At 37.6% G+C, this 26129-nt stretch overlaps 1 protein-coding gene across 7 annotated transcripts in view; it reads right to left on the bottom strand.

Moving 5' to 3' along the window:
• LOC109931026 (dixin) overlaps positions 1–26129 on the bottom strand; it is a 107295-nt gene that overhangs the window by 17293 nt on the left and 63873 nt on the right. For 5 of the 7 annotated variants that reach the window (XM_048615552.1, XM_048615554.1, XM_048615553.1 and 2 more), the window contains 8 exons: positions 13709–13818; positions 11519–11673; positions 9612–9701; positions 9457–9510; positions 1972–2022; positions 1528–1632; positions 1247–1300; positions 469–561 (listed from right to left, as the gene is read on the bottom strand). In XM_048615552.1, coding sequence (XP_048471509.1) covers positions 469–561; positions 1247–1300; positions 1528–1632; positions 1972–2022; positions 9457–9510; positions 9612–9701; positions 11519–11673; positions 13709–13818 — 712 coding nt within the window. Of the gene's footprint in view, positions 1–468; positions 562–1246; positions 1301–1527; positions 1633–1971; positions 2023–9456; positions 9511–9611; positions 9702–11518; positions 11674–13708; positions 13819–22457; positions 23378–26129 lie in introns of those variants that run through there. The other 2 variants (XM_020530385.2, XM_048615555.1) reach the window with 2 other exon arrangements.

The raw sequence follows: 26129 nt of genomic DNA, 5'->3' as shown, positions 1-26129 counted from the left end.
AATCTAAAACTAACATGCCATGAAAATCTGTTGAGTGCATGGCAAACTTATTCAATCATTGATTATAAACATGTTGTCATTATCAGCAAGTGATGAATTGATAAGTAATTCCACACCATAAACAGAAGGCATGTTTCTGGACTTTTTTGATACTGAAGTCTTTTTTGTAGTTCAAAGTACATTTGCCTTATTGTTTATCATTTTCCAAACAATTGTGACGTACGAAAAGAAAGAAATGTCAAAAATTGTAGAATATTATTAAATTTTGAATTAGATCACAAAAATAGATTAATAGATTGCACTTGGGTTTATTTTGTTTCAATACCGCTTAATCCTTAAAATCTTTAGGACAATACAGGTTATTTAGGTGACTATTTCATACTTCTTTCAAAGTCTGAAATGTAAATACTATACAACCCAAGGTCTCAAATGTAACGCATTCCACTGGATAAACCTCCTTTCCAATACCTTTAAATGAGTGGCTTCTGTTAGTTTCCGCAAAGTATCATCCAGTTTGGCCTGCTGTTGCTGAAACAGTCGATCCTTCTGACCCAATTCTCTCTACAAGAAAGTACAATCCACCACAAATTAAGATAGACTTGCATTTATATGGCATCTAAACATACTTCTCAGAAAAATCTCATAGCTCTCAATATGCAATTAAATAATACTTTGGGCTGTTATATATGCAAACATGGGGACATTTTGCAAGGCTGCACAATTGAATGATTCAATTAACTAATTATTGTAGTAAAGGCTAAGGGTGCAATCTTGCTGAGGACTCATGAACGAATCATTTCTGAAAAGTGTCAGAGATGTGTAATTACGCCTGAACTTCTGAAACAGAAAGATCAACAAAATATTCAAAGGGCAGCATCTGCAAAAATCAGCGACCCCCTCAGCACTGCATCAGAATATCAGCGAACATTATCTTCTTACCAGTGGGAAATATAAAAGCACTACATCCACCAATAAAACCAGTAAGGTGTTCAAAATAACTGTTACACTAAATTTTACATATGCAGCTTTGTGACAAACATACCAGACAAAAAATAACACAAATAATGTAATTTACATTCCAGTTATATTGTGATATTTTTAATGAGTTACAATTGATGTGTAGATTCTCTCTGCTCCATTGTTGATGCCAATGAGATTGTTTCACAATAATTGAACCTAATACTGTACATATTGTTTGATTCTAATAATGCAATTATTTATCAGTGAGAGTTTCAGTAAGCCTTACTTTAAATTCCCCAAGAAGCCTGTTCCTTTCTTCAGTCTTCCTTTGTAGGTCAAGCTAGCAATAGAAAACAAAGGTGACAGAAGTAACTTTTTGTAGTAGCCATCTCATTAAAATCAATAAAGATGGAAACTATCACAAGATACTTGTACATTTCCACTAACAAGATGCAAAACCGTGCTGGTACAAACCTTGGTATAAATCTATGCGTACTGCTACAGATCTTATTTCCTACAAATGCAAGCAAGCAGATCACAATGACAGACAGAAAGCTAGATCCTCACATTTTCACTCAGTAGCTCATCTTTTGCCATGCTTGCTCGCAGCAATTCCTGTTTTAGCTGAAGGATAGAGCTTTCCTGCTGTGCCATCCGATGCTGCAATGCATCCTGGGGGAAAAGTATTTCAATGAGGTGGGAAATAGTCATCTGCATCCACAGTTATTATAATCTCTCAACAAATTATGGTGTGTACTCTCATACAAAAGTCATTAAATCCTTCTGAAATACAGGAAGAGAATCACTGAAATCCTCCACTATTACGGCAGCACAAATTTGCCACAGTAATTCTACTTTGCTATGAAATATATTTTAAACTAAGGTCCTCTAAAAATGCCAACATAATAGATTGGGACTCAAGTTATGCTTGAGTCCTCAGTTGATGACATAAATTAAGCCACAAGTATCAGGCCCATTTATACGTGAAGATTAACTACACTTTGTTCTTACCTTTACTCCCTGCAGATTCCTGGTTTCTTGTTTGTATTTTAATAGTTCCCTCTATAATTAAGAAAAAACACATTTGAAAATAAAAAATGATCTTTTTCCTTCCCCAATGCAAAACATTCATTCTGTACCAATTATGGCTAACGAAATTTCAGAGATGATGTTGTTGGTGGTTTAAGGCAAAATCAGCAGCACTGCAACATAAATACAACCCAAAAAGGAACTGCTCACCAGCAACTTTGTTCATCTCCAGCTACTACAAGCCTACAATTGTGCCTTCTTCATTCTGGCTATGGACTTCCAATACTGGGAGAAGGACTAAAAAGGGTTAATAATGCTACCTAATGTAGGTGGGCTGCATGCAGCCCAATGACAGCAAAAATAACAACAGCGGATCTGTAGGAAAGCACCACCACCACCAGTCCTTTGTGTTTTCTGGTGATTATCTGTCTGATTACTGAAGTGCAGTTAAACAACTTCCAATATGTGTGTTCGTGCCTTTGCCAGTGCATCACTTGCACTATTAAAATGCATCACAGCAATCTTGAACGTTAACAATGTATAATTCAGACCAGCAGGCTGTGAGTTATGATCCTGCATGCACATAGCCATAGTTACATAATTAAGATTCAATCAGGAAATCATGAACTAGAAATAATGGACCCTACCGAGCATGTTTTCAGGGGCATTTGCTGGCACATAAAATTTATCAAATGCTTAGACCATGTCCTTTCTACTGACCTGTTCTCTATGGGCACTGGCTAAGATGCCAACTAGGTTGCCTGCCCCTTAGCTTTATTGAGGTCTTTAATTATCCAATGAATAAGCAATTAAAGGCCTCAATCCACTTCCATAAAGTGCTGGGTAGTGGGAAGTGGGCGTAAGTCCAAAGGTATCTTTGAGATAGAGTTGTGGTTTTCTACCAAATAAGGTTGCCCTGTGTGCATCAGGTCACCTCCCCAACCCCTTCCAACGTGTTGTTCTTCCCTTTGTTCCTCACCAAATACCATGCAAAACCAAGCCCCTCACTTTCTATCCCTTGCCTGGGCTCTCCAATCCCTCCTCACCAAAAAGCCCAGGACTTACCTACCTCTGGTCACTGAGTTTCTTCGGGGGCGACTGCTTACAGTCCCAGCAGTGTCCATTAATGAACTCTCAGGATGGGTCTTCCTGTCCAGTCACGGGTTAGAAGTTCAACCTTTAACCTGTTTAGATCACCTCCTCTCCAAAATATTCCTCCCCCAGGGAATCCAGCCATGGGAATTTTTACATTTGTTCTTCAGATCTCTGGCAATGCCAACATTCACTGGTATTCTTAATTACCCTTAAATAGGTGTCAGTGAGCCATTAGCTACCCAGTTACTTGCTGGGTTACTTCAGCTGACAAAATCAGATACAGCCACTGTAGTGTACATCCAGAGTCCAATGTAGGTCAAACAGGTCAGATTTCGCTGACCTGAAGGGTATTAGTGAAGTAGGTGGACTATAACATTGATCTGATAGTTTTATAATCATTAATAATGATTATTATGCATATTTATTTATCAATGAATTTAAATCCCTCCATCTGTCATAGTGGCTCCACAGTATCAGTTGAAGCCTCTGAATTACTAGCCCTATAATGTTACCACTATGGTACAATTCCCAAGTAACTAAATTCACAGTAATTATCTTCAAAATCATTGAGATTTAGAAACTGTTAACAATAAAATGTATTATCAAAAAGATAACCCTATATAAAAATAAGCAATAATGAATATTTCTAAGAATTATACATTGATTTAAAACAAAAACGTGAGAGTCCCAGCCTCTGTGGTGAATAAAAAGTGAGATAATTTGAATAATTGCTTTTTATATTCTCCTGCACTTGCTGGAGAATGTCTTCCCTCTGATTCTCTGAAATGGTTCATTTGAGTATGGGTACTCATTGGTAAAATAATAAATTACCCATTCCTTGCAATGCTGTCATTTTGACAATGCTGTCAAGCTACCTGTGTGCATAAGAAAGATGCTTCCGAGAAATTATGCTGTGCGATATTAGCAACTTATTATAACAAATGGTTTAAATAGTTCAGATAAAACAGCCAAAAGAAAAATTTCATGTAAAAATGTCAAGCATTTGCACGATAATGTTACAAAGTAAATTGTAGACTGTAGAAATGCATCAGATACAACAGTACTCCTCAGACTGATTTCAGAAAATAATACAATACGTAGGAACTGTTGTTTGCCTATAGAGTCAAATTCCTTTTCACGAACTTGCATAAGTCATGTGATGAGTATTAATTACAAACAACATGGGTTGAAAGGCTGTGCTGTATCACTGCAAAATTTATCCATTATTCAATTGCTGCACTTCTAAGATAATTCCTTTCCCTTCATTTAAGAGACCTTTGTTACAAAATTTTGCTGCAGGCAAGAAATGTGATATGCATGTAATGATCCTGTTGACAAACCAACCTTTTTTAGAACATAGAACTCGTGATATCAACTTCAGAGGAGTTAGTGTAATTGTACCACTAAGCAAGCAAGTTGTTATTCATTATTAGAGATGATATCAAGTTTGAATACTATTTCTACGATCAATGCTACTTGATGCTATTTATATATATTTGTTAATGTTAACCCAATGTTTACCTGTCACAGGTAAAATTTGTAATTGAATTAAAGTTATTAAAGTTTGTGTCTGATATTCCGACTCAAGACTCTACATCAGTCATCAGTGTGCTCTTAAGAATAGTGATGTTATGGTCTGAAACACAAAATCCAGATTTGACTTAATGCAATTTTCAAATAGATTCTGTCCGATAATTAAGGGAAAGAGTACTTTGTGATATTGCTCAGCATGACCATTTAATGTTCTGCATTTACATTGAATCACATTAGGCATCTGGGATTCTGCAAATGCTGAAGCCATGCAATTGAATGGGGAGACTGCAGGGCCCAGGAGAGAGGGTGAAATGACGCTAATCACCAGGATCTGTTCCCTAGGGGAGCCAGGCTCATTGACCACACAGCAAAACTCAAAACGCATGGCAGGGATGGATAAATTCATCCTCAAAATGCCAATGGAAATTCAAGCACGAGGCCACCACAAGTTGTATGGACAGAATTCCTGAGGACCAACTCCTACAATCACAGCTTGCGCTGCTGATGTTCTGTGCACATTTTCACAGACTTGAGGGGTCACATTGGGTGTGTTTTGCATCAGGGGCCATGCAATACAGGTCCACATGTTAGTCCACCACATTACACCAATCCCTGAGCTCACTCCCATGGTACAGAGGTGGGCAGGCACTAAAAGAGACTGCATGCCCACCATACGCAAATAAATAATGAAAGGGTCAATTGAGCTTGTTAAAATAGTTCCAAATATCACACTCAATTGTTCAAAAATGTTATACTGTCCGTATGATGGTTTAAACCATAAAATGGTTCAAGACAGTGGGAAGGAAGGAGGGATACAATCACTGAAAGGTGTGCACTAAATATGATTAAATATTTATATCTAAAATTGTAGCTTTACTGTGAAATAAGTTCAACAATACCTACAGTTTTTGTATTTACTACATACAAGACCAAAATTTTTTGCCATTTTTATGGATTTAACTACCTACACTGTCATGGTTAATGGCCTGATAACTACACACAAAGTCCCTCTGCAAGTCTGCTCCAATTAAAATCTTACCATTTCTGGTGCCCTTTCTTTCCCTGTTCTCATTTCTGAAATGTTACACAAAATTAGAAGGAAAATAAAAGGAAATGAATTGTTCATCTACCAAAAATGTATTTTTGATGGAAACAAATGTCTAATCTAGAACAGTTTTTAAACATATCTCTCTGGGATTATTCAACAAGGAGAGGAAAACTAGGCCAAACTTCATAAATGATCATCTTTTCGGGTCAACTTAAGTTAAGTTATCAAAACCAGTAAGTTATAAATCTAGATGAACAAATGACCATATGAAATATAAATTATGAGAACAATAGAATGAACAGAATTATTTGGGTGTAAAAATGTAGACTGTAATGGTATAGACTGATATCAATGTCCTGGAAGTTTCTTCTATACAGTTCCAAGGATCAAGAGAAAGTCAGCTTTTATTTGTTAATCTGTGTCTGCCCAATATCAGCTTTGTGGAAGCAAGGGGGAACTGATCATGCTGTTGTGATGGGAAGGGAGCAAGGGCTGAAGCACAGATGATGGGTTGGATGTGGTTGAGGGCCCTGTCAACCACAGCGGGTGGCAAACCATGGTTATGGAAGAAGGAAGCCATGCCAGCAGCGCTGTTTTGGAAGGTGGCATCATCCAAACAGATCTGATGTAGGCGAAGGTACTAAGAGAATGGGATGGAATCCTTGTAGGACATGGGACAAGAAGACCTGTAGTGAAGGTAACTTTGGGAGTCAGTGGCTTTGTAGTCGATGGCAGTGGACAGTTTATTCCCCAAAATGGAGACAGAGATGACAAGGAAAGGAACAAATGTGTTGTAAATGGATGATGTGAAAGTTATAGAGGGTTGAAAATTTGAGGCAAAATGAACAAATTTTTCAAGATCCAGGTGTGAGAATGAAGCGGCACTGAACAATTGTTGATGTATCAAGAAAAAGAGTTGTGGGAGAGGCCATGTAAGACAGGAACAAAGATTGTTCCACATACCCCATAAAGTGGCAGGCATAGCTAGGACCCATGTGGGCGCCCATAGCCACTCCTTTGACTTGGCAGAAGGGAGATGAATTAAAGGAGAAATTGTTCAGTGACTGAACAAGTTCAGCAAAGTAGAGTGGCGAGATGGGGATTGTTCAGGCCTCTGGTCGAGGAAGAAGCCGAGAGCTCTCAGACCATCTTGGTGGGAAGCGCAGGTAGAGAGAGAGACTGGACATCCATGGTGAACAGCAGGCAGTTAGGGCTAGGGAACTGGACTTTGTTGATATGGTAAACAGCATCAGAGGAATCACGGATGTAGGTGGGCAGGGTCTGGACAAGTGGAGACAGGATGGAGTCAAGGTAGGACGAAACGAGCTTGGAGTGGGCCAGGAACAGGCTGGCACAATGGGCCTACCATGGCAATCTGGTTTGTGGATTTTGGGAAGGAGGTTGGGGGTTGGGAGGGGTTGCGGGGGTGGGGGGAATGATCTCCGGAGGTAATGAAGTCAGTGATAGTCCTGGCAACAATGGCTTGATGTTCGGATGTGGGGTCATGGTCTGGGGGACGTAGGAAGAAGTGTGCGAGATTTGGCATTGAGCATCCATAAAGGTGAAGATCAGTGTGCCAGACTACAACAGCACCACCTTTGTTAGCAGGTTTGATAACAAAATTAGGGTTGGACCTAAGAGTGCAGTTGTGGTCACCACACTATTGGAAGGATGTGACTGCACTCAACAGGGTGCAGAGGAGATTCATCAGGATGCTGCCTGGGATGGTAAATCTCAATTATGAGGAGATACTGGATATTCTGGGTTTGTCTTCCTTCGAAAAGAGGTAGCTGATGGTGTATCTGCTTGAGATATAAAAAATTATGAGAAGCCTAGATACAGTAGATCATGAGAATCTTTTCCCCATGGCTGATGTGTCTAAGACCAGATGGCATAGGTTTAAGCTGAGGAGTAAGTGGTTTAGAGGAGATCTGAGGAAAGAGTTTAAATTTGGAATGTGCTGCCTGGGAGGCGGTGGAAGCAGGTACTCTCGCAACATTTAAGAAGCATTTAGAGGAGCACTTAAAACACCATGGCATTGTTGGCCATTGACCAAGTGTAGGTAAATGTGATCAGTTAGTTTGGTATTTGTTGGTCAGCATAGACATGGCAGGTCAAAGGGACTGTCTCTATCCTGTATGACTCTGTGACTCTAGGTCAAGAAGACAGCTCACCACATCTTTTCAAGGGCAAATAGGGATGGGAATATATGCTGGCCTAACCAGTGATGCCCAAATTGCATGAAGTTTGAGGGAAAATTTATCTTCTTCATAAAAACTAACAGCTAAAATTGGAAATCTAGCAAATAGCAGAGCAGAGGTTTGATTCTACTGTGACGCAGCATATTAATATTTCACTAGGTTGAACCATCAGATGACCAACTCACTTTATTAAATAATCTGATGCTTGATCCAGTTTTCTCTCTCACTCATAAGAATTAGATGCAACATCAGTTTATAGTGAAGGTTTATCAATAGGGTCCATTTTGCTTACTAAACAAGGGTTTTCTAATGTCCAGGAGTCTTGCATTGTCTATATCATTGTTGTCCAATATGATTAGCTACAAATCGCATGTAGCTACTTGGGAATCCAGATATGCCTAGCTGTATTTCTATTCAGTAAATATCAAAAACATTGAAGCCACTTCCAGTTTATTGAGGTTCTGGTGTCAGAAAGATTGCTGTTGAGTTTATTTCAAAGAATTTTTGTATCATGCATCATTGTTTGTATTTTTCTTTTGTGCAAGAAACCTTCATGCTCTTGTGTTAAAATACTCTGGCAGACTCTTTTAGATTTGTTTGTTAACTGAATTCCATGGTAAAGAAAATAAAAGGAAACTTATGGTTTATCAAGCCAGGTCTCACCCTGTGATTGGACTTGTCCAGCATTACCACCAGCTGGGATCAAACGACTTACAAGTTAGTGAGCAGTTTCTATTGAAACATGAGAGGAATTCTAGAGGGGAAATCTGGAAGATATTAACGGATGTGTTTGACATTTATTTCACAAGTTTTCTGCCTGACAGTTAGCCTGATCCACAGGCTGGCTTTCCAAAAGAAGAGAAAGACTGCATCATGAGGCTGCAAATGACCCCAAGAGCACAGCCAGGGAGGGAAGGATTATGATTGGGTTTGTGGGGAATGAGGCTCTGTTTGTTGAAAGTGGAAGGGGAGATTCTGGGGTGATGAGCACAAAGTGAAAAGAGCTTGGAGGGGATACGAAGTTCATTTGTGATTGCAAAGCTGGAAGCAGAAAGCCTTTCGGTGGGTGAAACACTGCTACTTCCAGTCCACAACAGCACAGCAAATGCACTTACTTCCATTTCTTCTTGCCTCCATTAAACTTGTCAAAATCTGTGGAATCTGGCCAAAATGGGTTAAAAATATATGGAGCATGTAGTATCAAGAAAACCATTCATATGTGATCTGCCGTATGAAACAGTATCAGTCATAGGTTCTACCCTAAACCCTGCCACCATCCCATTCACCCCTTTGTTGAAATTGAACTTAGGTGAGTGGAGTAGTGTGTGAAATTGTGCTTCTCACCTGAAGCAAAGCCATCTATACTTGAAGGTTAAATTATTGCCCACATTTCAGAAGCCAGTTACAGCAGCTTGCTCTCAAAAGCAGCACTTCAAATTTTTCAGCTACAGACATTCATAATGCAACTTGGTACAAACCACAACTTGAAAATCTTTCTACTTTCTCGGCTAAAAGAAACAGCAGAACAACGTACAGAGACATCAAGTGTAAACACTTTGAACGAGTATGAACAGTAGCCTTTCTTTGTACCTTCATCTCTTTGCATTCATCCATGCTTAGATCTAGACGACTCTTGATGATAACCTAAGCAATACAAGAATTTACTGTCAATATTTTCTTCAAACATGTGAAAAAGCAAATCTAGACAGATCAAACAGTATAACCAGCTGCAAAACAGCACATACCAGTTGTTCTTCCGCACTTGCTCCTTGCTCACACAGTGGAAACGATCCCTCCTGTTCGTCTTCAGGAAGTGAACCGTTCAACAATAGGCCCTGGCAACAAAATCAGCATTATAAAACATGGTGTCGCATAACAAAATGTTCAAGACATTCAGGTTTCTCCAGCAATTGTTACACAATTAGAATCTGTTCACATTAGGAAGCACTCAACAATATTAAATGAACTTTTTTGTAACGTAGTGCAAGTTAAGTGAACAATTTTCATGCTATAGGAGATTATTGTGGAGATCACTCAAAAATCGAACAGAACTGACTCAAGTTTGCATAAAAGCCTTTCTGCAAATCAAATTTGATTGATGTATTGATATTTCGATTTCAGTAAAATTAAGCACTTTTGCGTGCCAGGTATTTTTGCACGTTATTTATCTGAGCATTGCTTACTGTTCCAGTAAAATTGCCATCTTGAAAACCAAAACTCAGAAATTTCAATGGCCAACTAGTTGCTACAGCAGCAAACACTGCAGTTGTGTGACAGGACAAAAGGAAATCCTAACGTAACTGACTCTGCATGAATTGCACAGGAAATTGAAAATTTTGATCGGCAATTATCAGGTATCTGGAATCCTCATTTTAACATCAATAATTTCTAACTCACTTAAACTTAATTATTAGAATTTTAATTAGAAAAAGTTAGATGATTAAAACTCTACTCTAACTCCTGGTTAACTAGTAAACTGAACCCTGACTCCCAGTGAACATCCAACTACTCCTCCAAAGTCTCTGATTTTGCACACCCCTACACTTCCAGACTGGAAACCGCTCCCCCATCTCAGCCCTTCCAGACATGACACATTCTTCCTGCACTAACTTTACCTTACCAGAACTGACTCACCCGTCACCCCTAAACATCACCACAATGCCCAACCATGTAACCACTCAAACTACACTAAACACTTTCACTACACCCCACCTCCCTTCCCCCCAGCCACAATACCTATCACCCATATATCCCATCCATCCACCCTATCCCAATACTTACCTTGTTTCTTTTTACTCATTCATGGGATGTGGGTGTTGCTTGCTTCGCTAACATTTATCGCTCATCCCTAATTGCTCAGAGGGGACTTAAGAGTCATCCACATTGCTGTTGACATGCGGTCACATGTAGGCAAGACCAGGTAAGGCTGGATTGCTTCCCTGAAGAAAATTAGTGAACCAGATGGGTTTTTATGACAAACAGCTGTGCCACCACCTCCTCTACATTTATCCTTGGATCAAACAGCAAGTTCGTGAAAGAAGTAGGGAGAAGTGGCAACAAGCATAGAGTAACATCGTGTGTGTGTGGAAATATAGGAGACCCTAAAATTAGTTTGCTGCCACATGTTTCAATAACTCTTCATCTCACATTGATGATACTTCATTAGAACTAACAGAACAATTCTTATTAAAGGTCATCAACTTAAAACATTAACCCCACTTCTCTCATCAGGGATGCAAAATGGCAAACATTTCCAGCCAGTTTTATTTCAGACCACCAGGACCTGCAGTATTTTGCTTTTGTAAATGTACAGCATTTTAAAAAAATGTTTAGGGATTAGGTAGAGCTGGCCAGGTCACATTTATTATTTATTCCAATTTGACTTATGAACGTGGCAATGATGGTAGTCTGACAACTGAGCAGCTTGCTGCTTTGAAGTGCTTTGAAGAGCAACCACAGTGGTGGGCTAAAGACACATATTGATCAGACCAAAACAGATAAAAGTTGTGTGATCATACTGTACCTGTATCCTTCTGGAACCAGATTACACTTTTACTGTATTTTTAATTACTATTTTTAGCCCTTAAAAACATAACATTTCAAATCAGTTATAATTAGATATTTAAAACAGTCGCTAAATAAAACTTCATACTTGTAAGATAGAAATCATCTTTCTGGCTTCTTCCATTTCCTTCCCCAGCTGGTCCTGTTGATCCAGTAATTGATCTTCCCAAAGGCAATGCTTGTCATTCACTTGGGATTTTCCAGAATTCATGGACATCCATACAGATTGAACAGTATCTTCTGCTGGACAGACATGTTTTAATAGAACATATTTATATCACAATCTCAGTGATCAAAATGATGACCCCTCATTTTCAAATTTCAGTACATTTAAAAACATTTTAAAGGGTAGTGATTTTTCTACAATACTTTTCGCTAAGTTTACGCTCCTGTTCTTTTCAAATTAAGATCCAGACATTGAGTAATTTCTACTTGACCCTCTAGGGGGCTTACCATAATACAAGAAGTTACCAGATAAAATACAGACTTTGTCAGAGCCATTTTAGATTGAGGATTTGCACTAGCTCGTGAACTGAAATGGATCAGGTATCCATAAATAAGTGCAGCTGATAATAGATATATACAGGCAGTCAATGTTTAACTTAATCCATGTGTTTTGTGTTTGTAATACTGCAACAGTGGCCAGCTTTCTTCAAAGAAAAGCACTTTTAAAACATTTGCATAAGTGTCACAAACGCTGCCTTGCTGAAAGAAAGTTGAAATTTCAATATTATTCAAATAAATTATTTTTAGTTTTTTATTGATCCCTCAATCAACACCAATAAACCAGTTTAATTAGTCATTTATCTCATTGCTGTTTTTGTGGGACCTTGCTCTGTACACAATGACTGCTATATTTTTATCATGCCAATGGCAAGAATTCATTAAGTATGAAATATTTTAGAACCTTCTGAGGTTCTAAGGCATTATATAAACAGAAGTTCATTCTTTTCTTCATCCACCACAGGTGACTTGTTCTTCAATGCTTACTATCTCGCTACACACAGACAAAGAGAGTCACAAATTCGACTGGGGCAACACATCCATAACCACACAAGCCAAACAGAGACACGCCAGGGAATTCCTGAAGGCCTGGTATTCTAACTGGAACTTTAACAACAAACACATTGAATTAGACCCTGTGTACAAACCACTGAGAAACAGAACCACGAAGTGGTACCAAACACCCCAACAAACTGAGGCATATAAATAACAAGCAGGACAGAACACCAACGCTTCACCGGTGGTGCACTGACAATGTTACCTAACAGGTTGATGAAACGTTCGCAACCAAACCCACCGGCTCGGCAAGCAAGTCTACAACCTCATGTTCTTTTTATGTTCGCAGTAGGGATTCATGATGTTGTGTCTAGCATCTCACTCAAATCACCATCATCCATGTGGAGGCCACCCAAGTGGATTGGCACTGTAGTTAAAACCATTCTTACCAAATGTTCAAGCACAAGTTACTTCCTGCAGGTGTCATTGGATAAATGATCACAAGCATCTTCCCCTTCCTAACCAAAGCTGCTGAAACTAATTGTAGTTCCTACTCCAACTTTAGCTGGACTAGCACAGTCCAGACTAAAGATTTATCTGGGAACCTCCTGTTCTGTTTACATTCATACCAATTCACTGAGCTACCCTTAATATGACTGTTTTGAGCCATGTGTTCCGAGCAATCTTGCAAACATAGAACAAACACACATTGTGGAGGTATTGGTCAAAATGTTAAAGCTGCCTTTAAAAAATTAACTAATAAGTTAACCTCCCTAAGTAATTGATCATGTTCACAATATAAAATTGGCTATTGAGTGAACTGGAAATTCTTCCACATCATCCATTTCTCAACTAGAGCTCCAGCAGCTAGCAGCTCACAATCATCTCAATTAATTTTGTATATCAGGCTTACACTTTCTTACTAAGCTATTTTCCCAATTACAGCTTGGATTTGATGCAAGTGCTAGAGGATTAAAATCAAAATTAAAAATTTATCTTGATGGCAGTGTAAAATGAACAATATAATCAAGTTATACATTATACGCCAAATGACTGATATCTCCACAATGTATAGGATCAATAACATGAAAGCATGCATTCGCCCTATGTTTGCAACATTATTTGGAACACATGGCTTGAAGAGTCACACGCATGCACTTGTACACCAGGATCTCTATTCTAACTGACTTCAATTAAACTAAATATCAGGAATTGCGGGAAGCCAGTGCAAGACAATTTTATCCTGAATATAAGCTTGCAAGTTACATGTTCAACTTACCAGGCCTAGAGTCCCATTCCTCTTTTTGGGAAGATAATTCCAATGTTTCATCCAGTTGACTTGTAAAAGACTCTGGTTTTGCACTGTTTGTTGGACTCTCTGAACGGACGCTTAAAAAAAAATTAAAGCTTCATGTTTTTAATTGCAAGAAAAATTTCTTCAAAAAGGTAACTTTACACCACTGCTGATTAACATTGAAAAAAATCATATACTAGTTAGAATTATAAAACTGCTCACTGGATTTAGTCATTTTTTTTTAAAATGACAGAATTTCAACATCAATCAAATATATCAAGGAGAAGTCTCTTGATATTAGATCACTTTTAAGGTCACTAAAAAATGTTAAACCAAGACATGCAAGACTAATTCCGTCTACTCTTCACTCAATTTCAATATTATATTGAAACCATTGGCTTATTTCCTGCTAGGTCAAGAATGTTACCATATATATTTTTCAGAATTTTGAATTGCCACTAAAATGTCAAATATTTATGCAAAACATATTTTAATGGTTATTTTCACTACTTTAATACTTGTTAGTAAATTGTTCCAGGAACCACTAATAACATACCTGTTGAAATGGACAGACCTGTTTTCACTGATTTCTCTCCTTTTCCCCTCATCTCCTGCTAGTTCCACTGGCAAAAGCAGTAATACTCCATTCAGGGGCCATTTTGCTTTGCAGAGTACGTGTTAGTATGTAATTTGTTAATGAGTAATGAATTTTACAAATGAGACTGACCCTACACTCCCCCTGCTAATGTTGCAAATGCATAAATATTTGACATTTTAGTGTCAATTGACTATATGTATGCACGTGTTCTAATTGTGATTGAGTGGCTGATATTAATCGGGAAACAGTTAGGGCAAACATAGAAGAATCAATTTCTGCCTGAAAAGGGCTCGTCTTTGGAAAGGAAACATGGTGTGTACTTATGCCATACGGCATATTGAGAAGGAACCCAAGTGGAAAACAGATCGTCTCCGGTTTCTTTCTTCGCCAGATGGGTGTTTAAGTAATAAACACACCTAACATCCATTTAAATGTCCAAGGATTTTCCATCCAAAATGAAGACCAGATATCAGCACAATCGTCAAACTTAGACTGTTTTGATTTAATTCAGTGAAATGTTATATCTTTAGCCCCAGAAGTTTGCATGCTGCTGGACATCCCAGGGGAACTAATATTGAATCAGGAACATTGCTCAAGTTTAACTTGGTGAAAGTAGTAATATGGAAAATAATGACATTCAACTCATATAGGAACAATGTTGTTAAACTTGAAAGAGTGCAGAAGAGGTTTATAAAGATGTTGCCAGGTTTGGAGGGTATGACCTATACGCAGAGGATGAACAGGTTTGAGGCTATTTTTCCTGGCATATCAGAGGCTGAGGGTGACTTTTTAGAGGTTTATAAAATGATGAGAGGCATGGAAAGGGTGAAGAGCCAAGGTCTTTTTCACAGGGTAGAGGAGTCCAAAACTATAGGGCGTAGTTTAAGGTGAAAGGGGAAAGATATAAAAGGAAACTAAGGGGCAACTCATTCACGCAGAGGGTAGTGTATGTAAGGAATGAGCTGCCAGAAAAAGTGATGGAAGCTGGTACAAATTACAACATTTAAAAGGCATCTAGATGGGTATACGAATTAGAAGGGTTTAAAGGGATTTGGGCCAAATGCTAAAAAATGGGACTAGATATGTTTAGGATATCTGGTCGGCATGGCCGAGTTGAATCGAAGGGTCTGTTTCCGTGAAGTACAAATCTGGCTCCGAGTGACTGCAACATCAGCTTACATTTTTAAAAAAAAGACATAAATTTAAAAGACACAAATGTGAAAAGGGGAAAGAAAAGTTCAAAAATAAAATTTACCAACTCAATACAGTAAGGCTCAATTTTTCTTTGCACCAATTTCTCCCTATCCCAACAAGATCACAGGAATTGATTTTTTTTTCAAAGAACTGTTCTAGTTTCTTGGCAGTTCCTCACCCAGAAAACATTATTTATTTGTGAGCTTGACTTTGGATCAGTGGGCTATTTTACCAGAAGGAAAACAGGAGAGGGAAACTAAAGCTGTGCAGAATTCTGCCCTCACCTGACATCCAATTGTGTATTTTTGGCACAAATTATGTACATCACTGAACTTTATTCATCTATGTGTGCATATTATGTGTATATAAATAGATCAGAGAGGATGTTAGTACACTCCTCCCTCCTTAATGACAATCTTACACAATGTTCAAAATTCTATAAGACTTGTATGCATATCTTGTTTTCCATATAATTATAAATTTAACTTTATCACTGGTTTCCCATTCCTAAAATACCTTTTTTTCTGGACTCAAGCATTCAGAACCTGGGGAAAGGCCTTGACTTGTCTTAGCCAGAGACTGAGACCCTAACAGGGACTGATTTTGCCCTTGACCTTCAACTGAATTTTCCATTTCATCAGATCAGCCTGTCTGACTCTGAACTGGATCTGGATTGATTTAAAGCACAACTTGTGTTGGAGTAAGCTCCAACACAACTATTCAATGCATCAAACTCATTTGATTCTTCCCAGCTCCCTCCTCCTTCATTAACCTCTGTAGGTAAAACATGTACAGTCCTAACAATTCATTACTGAACATCTTACATCTTGACTAAATATGTGTGAGGATCATATTTTTATGACTTTCCCTAACAGCCTCATCAACCATATATGATGTTCTTTCACCGTATCCTTCAGATTTCTTTCTCTCACTCTACCTCTATCATGACTGTTTTCCCATTTGGATTGTTTTACATTTACTAAGTGTGCTAAAATGTGGCTTCAGCAATGAAAACCTTGTTCCAAGCTGTTTCGAAAGAAACAATTCAGTTTTGTTTTATCAGTACCAGTAAGATGTATGTTACAAAAATCAAAGAAAAAATCACTATGACATCTGACATTTCTTCCAGCTTGTATCCAGCATTTAGTTAAAATTGTACTGTGGGCTCTGCAGCTCTATTCAAAGCACGATAATACAGTGAACTTACGTTTGTTTTACCTCATTCATTATCATGACATTTGAAAGCTGTTCTGAACAAAATGGAGGCTCATTTTCAGGCATAACCTACAAGCACAATCACACTATGCAAAATCTCTAAAGTTTTGCTAATAGTTGTTCAATTCATCAGAAAATCATCAATTCACTCCTATCACAATGAAAATCCATTGCCCTTCAAATTCTGCAAAATCAATGTGCAGGCTCTGTCACACTCTCACGGGCCGTTTCCATGGTTCCAGCAGCTACTTTTCTATAGTTTGACAAACTCTACACTGTTTCATGGTTCTCTATGTCCTTAATTAACTTTGGCCATAAAGGTAGCTTTTTGCTAGACTATTTGTCAAACTCATTCTTAAGTTTAGACCATGATCATAAGAACTGTGATCTGTAGCTTTCCAGAATTACAATTCTAGCTCCTGACAAAACAAAACATTTATCAACTGACAACTCATTCGTAAGGTTAAAAAATGGCCTGCCTTCTAAATTCCATATCCATGGATATCGTCATTTACCCTTGGCATGAAATTCCCTCAAAGTTTTCCACCCTTATCATCTGCAGTAACTGGCAGCTCACATGTGAAAAGAAAAACACATCCTCCCTATTAACAGCTTCATTTGATGGGGATGTAATCTAGAAGACAGTGCATTGACATTAAATGTCTGTTTTTAATGTCATATTTATTAGCAGTTAAAGTCAAAGCTCATCACTGCATCTGGGATTCAAAATAGCCATCGGTGGCTTATGATCAGTTTCAATTCTGAGGTTACAGCCGTACAGTAATTTATATAATCTTCTTCCTCCAAAATTCAAGGACTATTTCTACCTGAGCATAATTTTGTTCATTGGCACTTACTCCATATGGAGAGCTACCTTAACCTTTTTGGACACAATGTACAAGCATTGTGTCATCTTCCAAATTACTTTCATACAGCTTTAATGCTTTGTCACATCCTTTGCCCAAAACCACACAATACCCTTCCAACACCCTTCCTCAAAAGTTTGTTCAATGGATACTACAAGATTGCCAAATTTGGTATGAATTTACTGTAATAATTCATTCAATCAAGAAAGATTCGAGCTCAAAAATATTGAGGATGTGGTCCATTTCTTATTGCTTGAACTTTACTCCAGGTGCGATATAAACCATTTTCAAGCACAATATCCAAATAGCACATTACTCCCAACTTCCTTGAAAATTCTGGGAGCCAAGGAAATACTAAATAGCAACCAAAAGAACTGTGGATGCTGTAAATCAGAGACAAGAATCAAAAAACAAAAGTTGCTGAAAAATCTCAGCAGGTCTGGTAACATCTGCGAAGAGAAATCAGAGAGTTAATGTTTCAGGTTCAGTGACTGAGGAAGGGTCACCAGACCCGAAACATTAATTCTGATTTCTCTTCAAAGATGCTGCCAGACTTGCTGAGCTTTTCCAAACACTAAATAGCAGCTCATTGAACTGAAATAAGAACAACTGTGTATTAATTAATAGTCATCACTTTAACTCATCATCGAATTAAAGTTGCAGAGATGCATTTGTCAGACCCTTTTTTTAAAAAACAAAACCTGGTTCACATTATTCAGCTACTTGCTGGACTAACTCACTGACTGCTTCAGGAAATACCACGGCATTGGGAAGACAAAATAGAAATGTTGGTTCAAAGCAACAGTCTTCCCAACTTCTGTCCTATAACTGACTGTAATTCAATCAAAAGTAAAGGCATAAAATAACTGATGTAACAAAACTTTTTGGTTTCTTGCTCTCTCTATTCAGATGCTAAGCTAAAATATCAATTGTACATTCAATTTCTCTAGAGATTGCTTCCTCAGTCTCAGCAGCCACTCCACAACAATCAATTATTTTGTCTGCTGTCTTATTATAACTCCTCCCAACACAATAAATTAAGCAAATCTTTAAAGATTCTAATGTTTTGCACATTTATTTTAATGTTAACATCAGGTTGTAATCTTATCATGTTCAAAAAAAATTAAAGGGAAGTTCCCCAAATGAAACTGTTCGTAAATATAGCAGGCAAATCATCTACATAAGCCAAAGGATTGCATTTTCAATCTCTCATCTCTGCTAAGAGAACTGGCCTCAACTCAGAAAGCGAAAAACTGTTACAATTTATCGTACAGCCCTTTGGTCAGGGAGGAAAACATCAGCAAGTCTTTCCATTTATGATCATGATCCAGCAATTGCATTAGAAATGAATTACATATGAGGATAAGCGTAAGCTCTGTGTGATAATTCCCAAAATGGAGCATACTGATAATTGGGACCGGATTTTTATCGTCGAGGTAGGAAGATTGGGTCAGAAAATATTCCAATGCAACAAACCCTGAACAATGTAATACCCATGCACTCAGGACTTAAAAGACGTTAATCAAATGTTTAAAAAAAACTTGTCTCACTAAGCACACCAAAAGCAGCTAATCGTTTAATAGTCTCTTACAACAATCACAACATGAACTCAGCAACCCTTTGGCTAAAATAAGTGGCTTTTGAAGTCTTTGAAATTCAGCCAAGCATTCTGAATTTATTTCTAGTTCATGGAAAAAGTCAACAATGAGGTTTATTGAAACCACAGGAATGAATAGCTAATGTTTTACTCTGAACTGCACCAGAACATTTGTCAATCAATGCACCCCATCAGTTGGGGTTTGATTTTTTTTAAACTCTGACAGCTGTAATTTTTTTTAATCTTTAAAAGGTTGGGAATCTAAACATCTTTAATTCATAACTATTAAACATATATTATCTGCCCATTACAAGTGTCTCAGTGTCCTTAATGAGTTCATCACTACCACACTAAAGATTAAAGCTGTTGGAACAGTGAGCTCTTTGAACTTGATACTAATTTCAAATGGTATCAGGTTTGAGTTTCCAATGTGTATATTAATATCTCACCCACTTCCCCTGCCTGTAAAAATGCGATCTGCCAGAAACGGAGGCAGGACATCTGAATCCAGCTTCTGCATCAAATTAAGACAAAATGCTGGAAATTTGAAATGAAAACTGAAAGCATTACAGCAACTCAGCAGGTCTGGCAAAATTTATGAAGAGAGAAACAGAGTTAACATTTCAAGTCAAATATAAATCTTCTTTGGAACTACTGTGGCTCAAGAAGACGACCCATCACCATCTTTTCAAGATGATTAAGGATGACAAGAAACAGCAGCCTAACCAGTGTGACCTATAAAGAGCTTTATTTTTAAATGCAAGTATCAAATATTTTTAATTCAACAACTTGCAGTACTGCATAAGCTGTTCTTTGTGCAACCAGTTACATGCCATGACCGGTGATACAATAAGATTTTCCATAGACATTTGGCTCACAAAAATGAATCCACTCATTTACATGCCAGGATCCTATGGAAACATTTTACAGCAAAAACAGTGAAAACTGGCAAGTTGCAAATTAGCTTTCTCTTCAGTACAGTACTACATGGTTTATAATCTTTGGCAGTAGATTCTATTTGAACAAAGTACTGGAATTTGCAAATCAAAAAAAAGGAGTTAAAGTTCACTGTTATTTCATTGTTTGTTCAAAAATGTAAGCTTTAGTTTTTCGGCTTTCTTATGATTTTTGATTACTTTAGGTGTATAATCATAGCTCCTGGAGAGGGAAAATAAGTCTGATCTTCACAAAATTAAAAAATGCAGCTAAATGGGGAATAGCGTGCTCAGAGCTACAATTCATCATACTGGAAGTTCTCAACAATGATCTTTGATAGGAATAGGGTAACATTTGTTATGAGGTACTTAAGAATTGCCTATGTAATGAGAACGTTTGAGAGCTGATTGATTTCTTTTCATTCAAGCTTTCCTACACTCTAATTCACTGATATGGAAAATTGACAGGCAGGTTAATAAAAGTCTGCACAACATATTCCTCATGAACCTGTAAATACAGCAATAAAAAGTAATTGGCATCATGAATAAATAATGTTCATGTCAGAAAAATATATTGTTTGAAACAAATGCATCTAGAATAGAGTAGGAAAAATTACTGAAATGAAAGGGTGGAAGAAAGTAAAATTTAAGAAAAACTTGCTTCACATTTACTGGTGGAAATTAGAAGTTGCAGGTTAAGACAAGAATACCTATACACATATGCAAAAATTGCCTTGTTTTTAAAACTACTTGTGTTAACAATGAAATGGGGTTTGGAACTGTATCAGTTATTAATAATTATACCACCATCAAGGAACTAAAATTGCAATTCCCGTCAGTGAGGAATTCATTTTTGCCATTTCCTACAGAATTCAAACTTTCTTCCTAAACTAAAAATGCCAAAAATTGACAAAATATAACATTGTAGTTTAATTTAAATCACTTGCAATTCTCCATGCTCTCCCCCTTGTTTCCATGTCAACTTCTTTATTTGGGAGGTGAGACCCTGTAAACGTCTCACTGGACACAGTCTATGACATTCCTTCTTAATGTTCCTGTGTGATGTGGGAACATAAATTATCCTCTCACACACAGCTTTCAAACAAAAAGTGAAAGTGGCAAACCTCACTAAATCATTAACATATGAACACAACATAACTTAAATCTGGAATGAAATTTGAATTCTTTTCCCTTAGTCAAGAATCCAACTTTAACCGCTGACTTGCTTCCACATTTAAACTCACTTCTGACTATAATTTTATGAATTTGTTTCTATTTTTCTACATTGGACAGTACACTGTTGATTACACTGAAGTACTGAGCACAGCAGCATCTTTGAGAGATTCCCTATATTTATGTTACTAAAACAGGGTCCTTCATCCAAGCAGCAGCATCAACAAAGTTCTGCCACAAGGATATGGAAGTGGTTTTTATGTAAATATAAGGAGGAGTTGGAATGGACTGCTCTGCCATAGTGTAACAGAAAAGAAAACTTGAAAAATACACTTCAGGCAAACATCATCTGAAATTAGAACTTTAAACTGGACTCCTGCATTATTGCAGAGATACATTTGAAGGATCTTACCAAAATCTAAGTCTTGATTTGTACTAGTTAGGAGTCAGAAATCTTGCACCTATTCTGGAAGTGTAAAGAATAGAAAAAGGCAAGAGATATTCTGAAGCTTCTCGAAAGAGCAAATTCAAATCTCATGGAATCATAGAATCCCCACAATGTGGAAGCAGGCTACTTGGCCCATCAAGTCCACACCAACCTTCCAAAAAGCATTCCTCCCAGACCCACCCTCCTACCCTATCCCTGCAACCCTGCATTTACTATGGCTAACCCAGCTAGCCTGCACATCCCTGCACACTATGGGGAATTTTAGCATGGCCAATCCATCTAGCTTACACATGTTTGGATTGTGGGAAGAAACCGGAGTATCTGGAGGAAACCCACGCAGACACAGGGAGAACATGCAAACTCCACACAGACAGACAGTTACCCAAGGCCGGAACTGAACCCGGGTGCCTGGCGCTGTGAGGCAGTAGTGCTAACCACTGAGCAACTGTGCTCGCACTCATTCTGGAGTATGTTCTATTGTTAACGATTTAGCGAAGTTTGCCTGTTTAATTGTCCATTGTAGGACACGAGGACTATGTATGTGGGAATAATTTTATTTTCCAATATCATTGACTACCATAATATGAATGTGAACAGTGCAGTATGGTTGGAAGAAAGAGGTTATGATTGAGCAGCCTTTTCTTAAAAAAAAAGTCATTTTTTATTTTACATTGGATTTTAGACTGCTGCGCTAATTATTTTGCAAACATGACAGATATTCCAGAACTCTTTGGAAATTTAGAGCCAATTACAATGAGTGAATTGGTTGTGGTTCAGTAGCTTCAACTAAGTTCTTAATCAGCACAAGACCATGAAACAACATTTTCTACAAGTTAAAAAAAATTACACTGAAAAGTCACAAAGGTTGAACTGGTGTAGGGTACACCATGATGGTAATGAAGATAAACCACATTCTTTTGATGCTAGGCTTACAGTATATTCCTGAGGCAGTGTAGAAGGAAGCTCATCTATTATAGCATGTTGGACTTGAAGTTGAACCATCATGCTGAAAGTGGGGAAGATTGATAGTGGGAGGGGCAAGAAGAGGGGTAGGGGAGATGGGGTGTATTTAATTCCCATGAGATTCAAAAAGATCCAAAATCAGTAACTGCAGCTATCTATGAAACCAAGCATAATGGAAAGTTTTATGGTCTGCATTTGTAAAACGAAAGTTTTCAAAGCTGCCAGCTTTGGATAGTCGACTGCAGTAATGCAATTTCCTCTTCAGAGACTCCAAGACATGTCATAGTGTTTTTATTTATTAAACAAAGTCTGCCCAAGAAACAAATCAGAAACTAACTGGCTTCCGGCCAACAATTTGATGATGATGATGATGATGATGATGATGATGACGATGATGATGATGATGACGACGATATATAGATTCCTTTTTGTGATGCAAAACAGGTTTGCAAAAGCTTAATTTTTCAAGCAGTAACAAAACTCCTGAGGCCTAACTAAAAAATCTTTTGTAAAGCCAGCCTCCTCAACAGCAGGAAAACCTGTCATGCTCAGTGACCCATTTCACAAGTGCCTCGAGTCTTCAACGAACTAATCGGAGTATGTGGAGACGTGGATATGAAATAACAACCTCACTCTGGCTGCCACAGCCTCTGCAGACCTCGCAGCTATAGATAAATACACAAAAAACATGATTAAAAAAATCCTGGAGGCCTATCATCTCTGCAGAAACAAGACAATCATAAAATAAAAAGAGAGGATTGTGTTACACTCAATCCTTGATATTGTAATCTGTGGGACAGAGCAAACAACCTATCAGAGTACATATTTTGTATACTTCACCTACATTCCCCTCCTGTCTCAATCATCCATAAGATAAAATGCAGCATGCTTGATCAATACAATAAGTTTCCACTCTGTTCCTTAGATTTTTGTCAAAGTAATCTCTGTAATCAACCATGAACTACAGTGAGTTCTTTCAGGAAGCCTTATTTATGAATTCTCCTTTCGTTGTGAAGTGTTTCTACTTTGACACAAAACTCCCAATCATACGTTGTTAAACAGCATGAAAGAAAAATTCACTGTACTAGTGTTAAGGTTGCTGATTAATAAATTCAATATCACTGCACCTGACCTTTGGGTACAAGATCAATACTGGAGACACCAATTTTGGATCACAAACTCCTGCAACTGATCTCCTCACCTGCACCCTTGAAGCATGTGAGCTGCCAATTTGGAAACTGATGGATTCCAGGTGTGTGTGCACCCACTTGAAACCAACATTAGGTGCCTTATAGTCCTCCTGACTCCACATGAACAATATAAATTACTGTTGGCCAGCACTTCACCACCATCCCAGTACTTTTGGTGGCTGGTTCAGCACAGAACTGGCCGAATTTCACACGGCCTTGGCTGCAAGCTGCAAGAACGCCCATCCAGCAGCCACAGCCCAAGAGTTTTATGGAAAGAAGTCCAGAAGCCCAATTTGGCTCAAGCCTCTCACTTACAATCTGGAACAATCATTCAAAACATGCTACTCATTTTGTGCAGGATACCAGAGGGAGTCAAACTTCTGCCATTGCCTCAAAACTGCATTCAGTTTGAAACATTTGTGAATAAAATAAAAGATGCTAGTGTAATCTTAATAGTTGGTGATAAACTACTTGTTGTGCATTTCTCCTAGTGTTTCTTTCCATATCTTATGAAGTGTGCTTGTTTGTACAGTGAGTAAAGATCTGCTTGGGTGTCAATGTGATGGTTCTCAAGGTTAAGGAGTTTGTTATAATCGATTATTAATGCTTACACAAAAGGAATAGTATCTTGATGCTGAAGTACTGGAGAATTGCTGTTTCCCATGGAATAAAATTAAAGCAAGGTTAATTGAGGGGGCTCAAGTTTGAAGAAACGGTAGGCTTGTTAATGATTCTCTATATATTATAAAATTGCTTCGTGACTTGGATGACATTTGCCTCTGAACATATTGACTCATTCACTTATTTCACAACAGTCTATATTATTTAATTAAATGTAACAAAATGTGCATGTTCTTGAGCAGAAAAGTAAATTGACCAATTTGAATACCATCTTCTTCAATTAATTATATTTAAAAGCAATATGTTTTCAATTTAACATAATATAGATAATTGGCTGACTAGCATTCAGTGTCCATTGAAAGTTTTCAGCCTGTTGAATAGAAAATTGTGTAGAAACAGAGTACTCAATCAATTTCAAAGTTTGCAGTTCAGGAAAAGAAGAGAAAAAGAGAAGGGTGGAAGAGTCTCTCTAACCAGTCAGAGGTGGTTAGATAATGATTCAACTGATAATGATTCTATGATTCAAAGTGTCCTGCCCCCATCTGAGTGAATGTTGAAAGAAGCTCATAGTGTGGGACCCAATGTGGGAATAAACAGGGGAAAAAATACATAAATAAACAGAAATAATGCACTTTTTGAATCTGATTAAAAACTTAGTGGCATTTTACCCCATACATCAGGAGTCAACTAGATGTGTGACTCATGAAATATTCGTCCGATCCCAACATGTGGTATTCTATTTATGGACTGCTAAATAACGTTAGGTTGCTCGGGGGAATCGATGTATAAAAACAGCATGGGACTGAAAAAGAAAATAACTCAAAAATGCAAAATACAGCATACAAGTCCAAAATTAGAACATTTGTATACTTTTATAACTTCATCGCTAGCTATGGATAGCTCTTTAGACAGTACCACCCAGATCAATAGATTCATAATTGCATGCACCAGATGTCGACAATTAATTCTCAGAAACGGAAGCCAGGACACAGACACTGGCACCAGATTTAAAGAAAACTGCAAGTTTGCTTTCAATAGGACGAGCAATTGGTTTTAGTCTCGGTGTTGGCTATTTTTAACAGATATTAAAAGAAGCTATTATTTCGAACATCTTTTTACACAAAACATCAAGATGTACTCAAAAATAGAAATTGATGGCATAATCTTGTAATCATATAACAATAAAAGTAGTTTGAATAGTTGCAACTTTTCTCACCCTCAGAAAAATATCAGATAACTGATTCAATAAAATTAAAATTAAAAGCAAGGAAGCAAACAACTAAGTAACTATGTTTCTTGGGTTTAGAATAACAGATCCAGCCTGGACTAGATAGGGTGAATGGCCCTCTTCTATGCTGTAAGCATTTTATGATATGTCCCTTTTGAAACCTCATCTCCAAATTCCAACATTTGCAGAAATGCGCTCAGTAGAAGACTAAATTTTAGCCAATACGAACAGACAGATGCTGTTTATTTTAGCTGTGTTTTTTCCACTTGCATTCTCAAAATGAACCTGATAAATTATTCTTCAGCTCTGTAGACTTGATCCTTTGTTTAAAGCAATAAAAATTAGAAGGGTTTTGAGAAAAGAAGAACTTATGTAGAT

Source organism: Rhincodon typus, chromosome 32, assembly GCF_021869965.1.
Source record: "Rhincodon typus isolate 14 chromosome 32, sRhiTyp1.1, whole genome shotgun sequence".
NCBI classification, from domain to species: domain Eukaryota; kingdom Metazoa; phylum Chordata; class Chondrichthyes; order Orectolobiformes; family Rhincodontidae; genus Rhincodon; species Rhincodon typus.
This window is presented reverse-complemented; position numbering and strand designations above follow the sequence as displayed.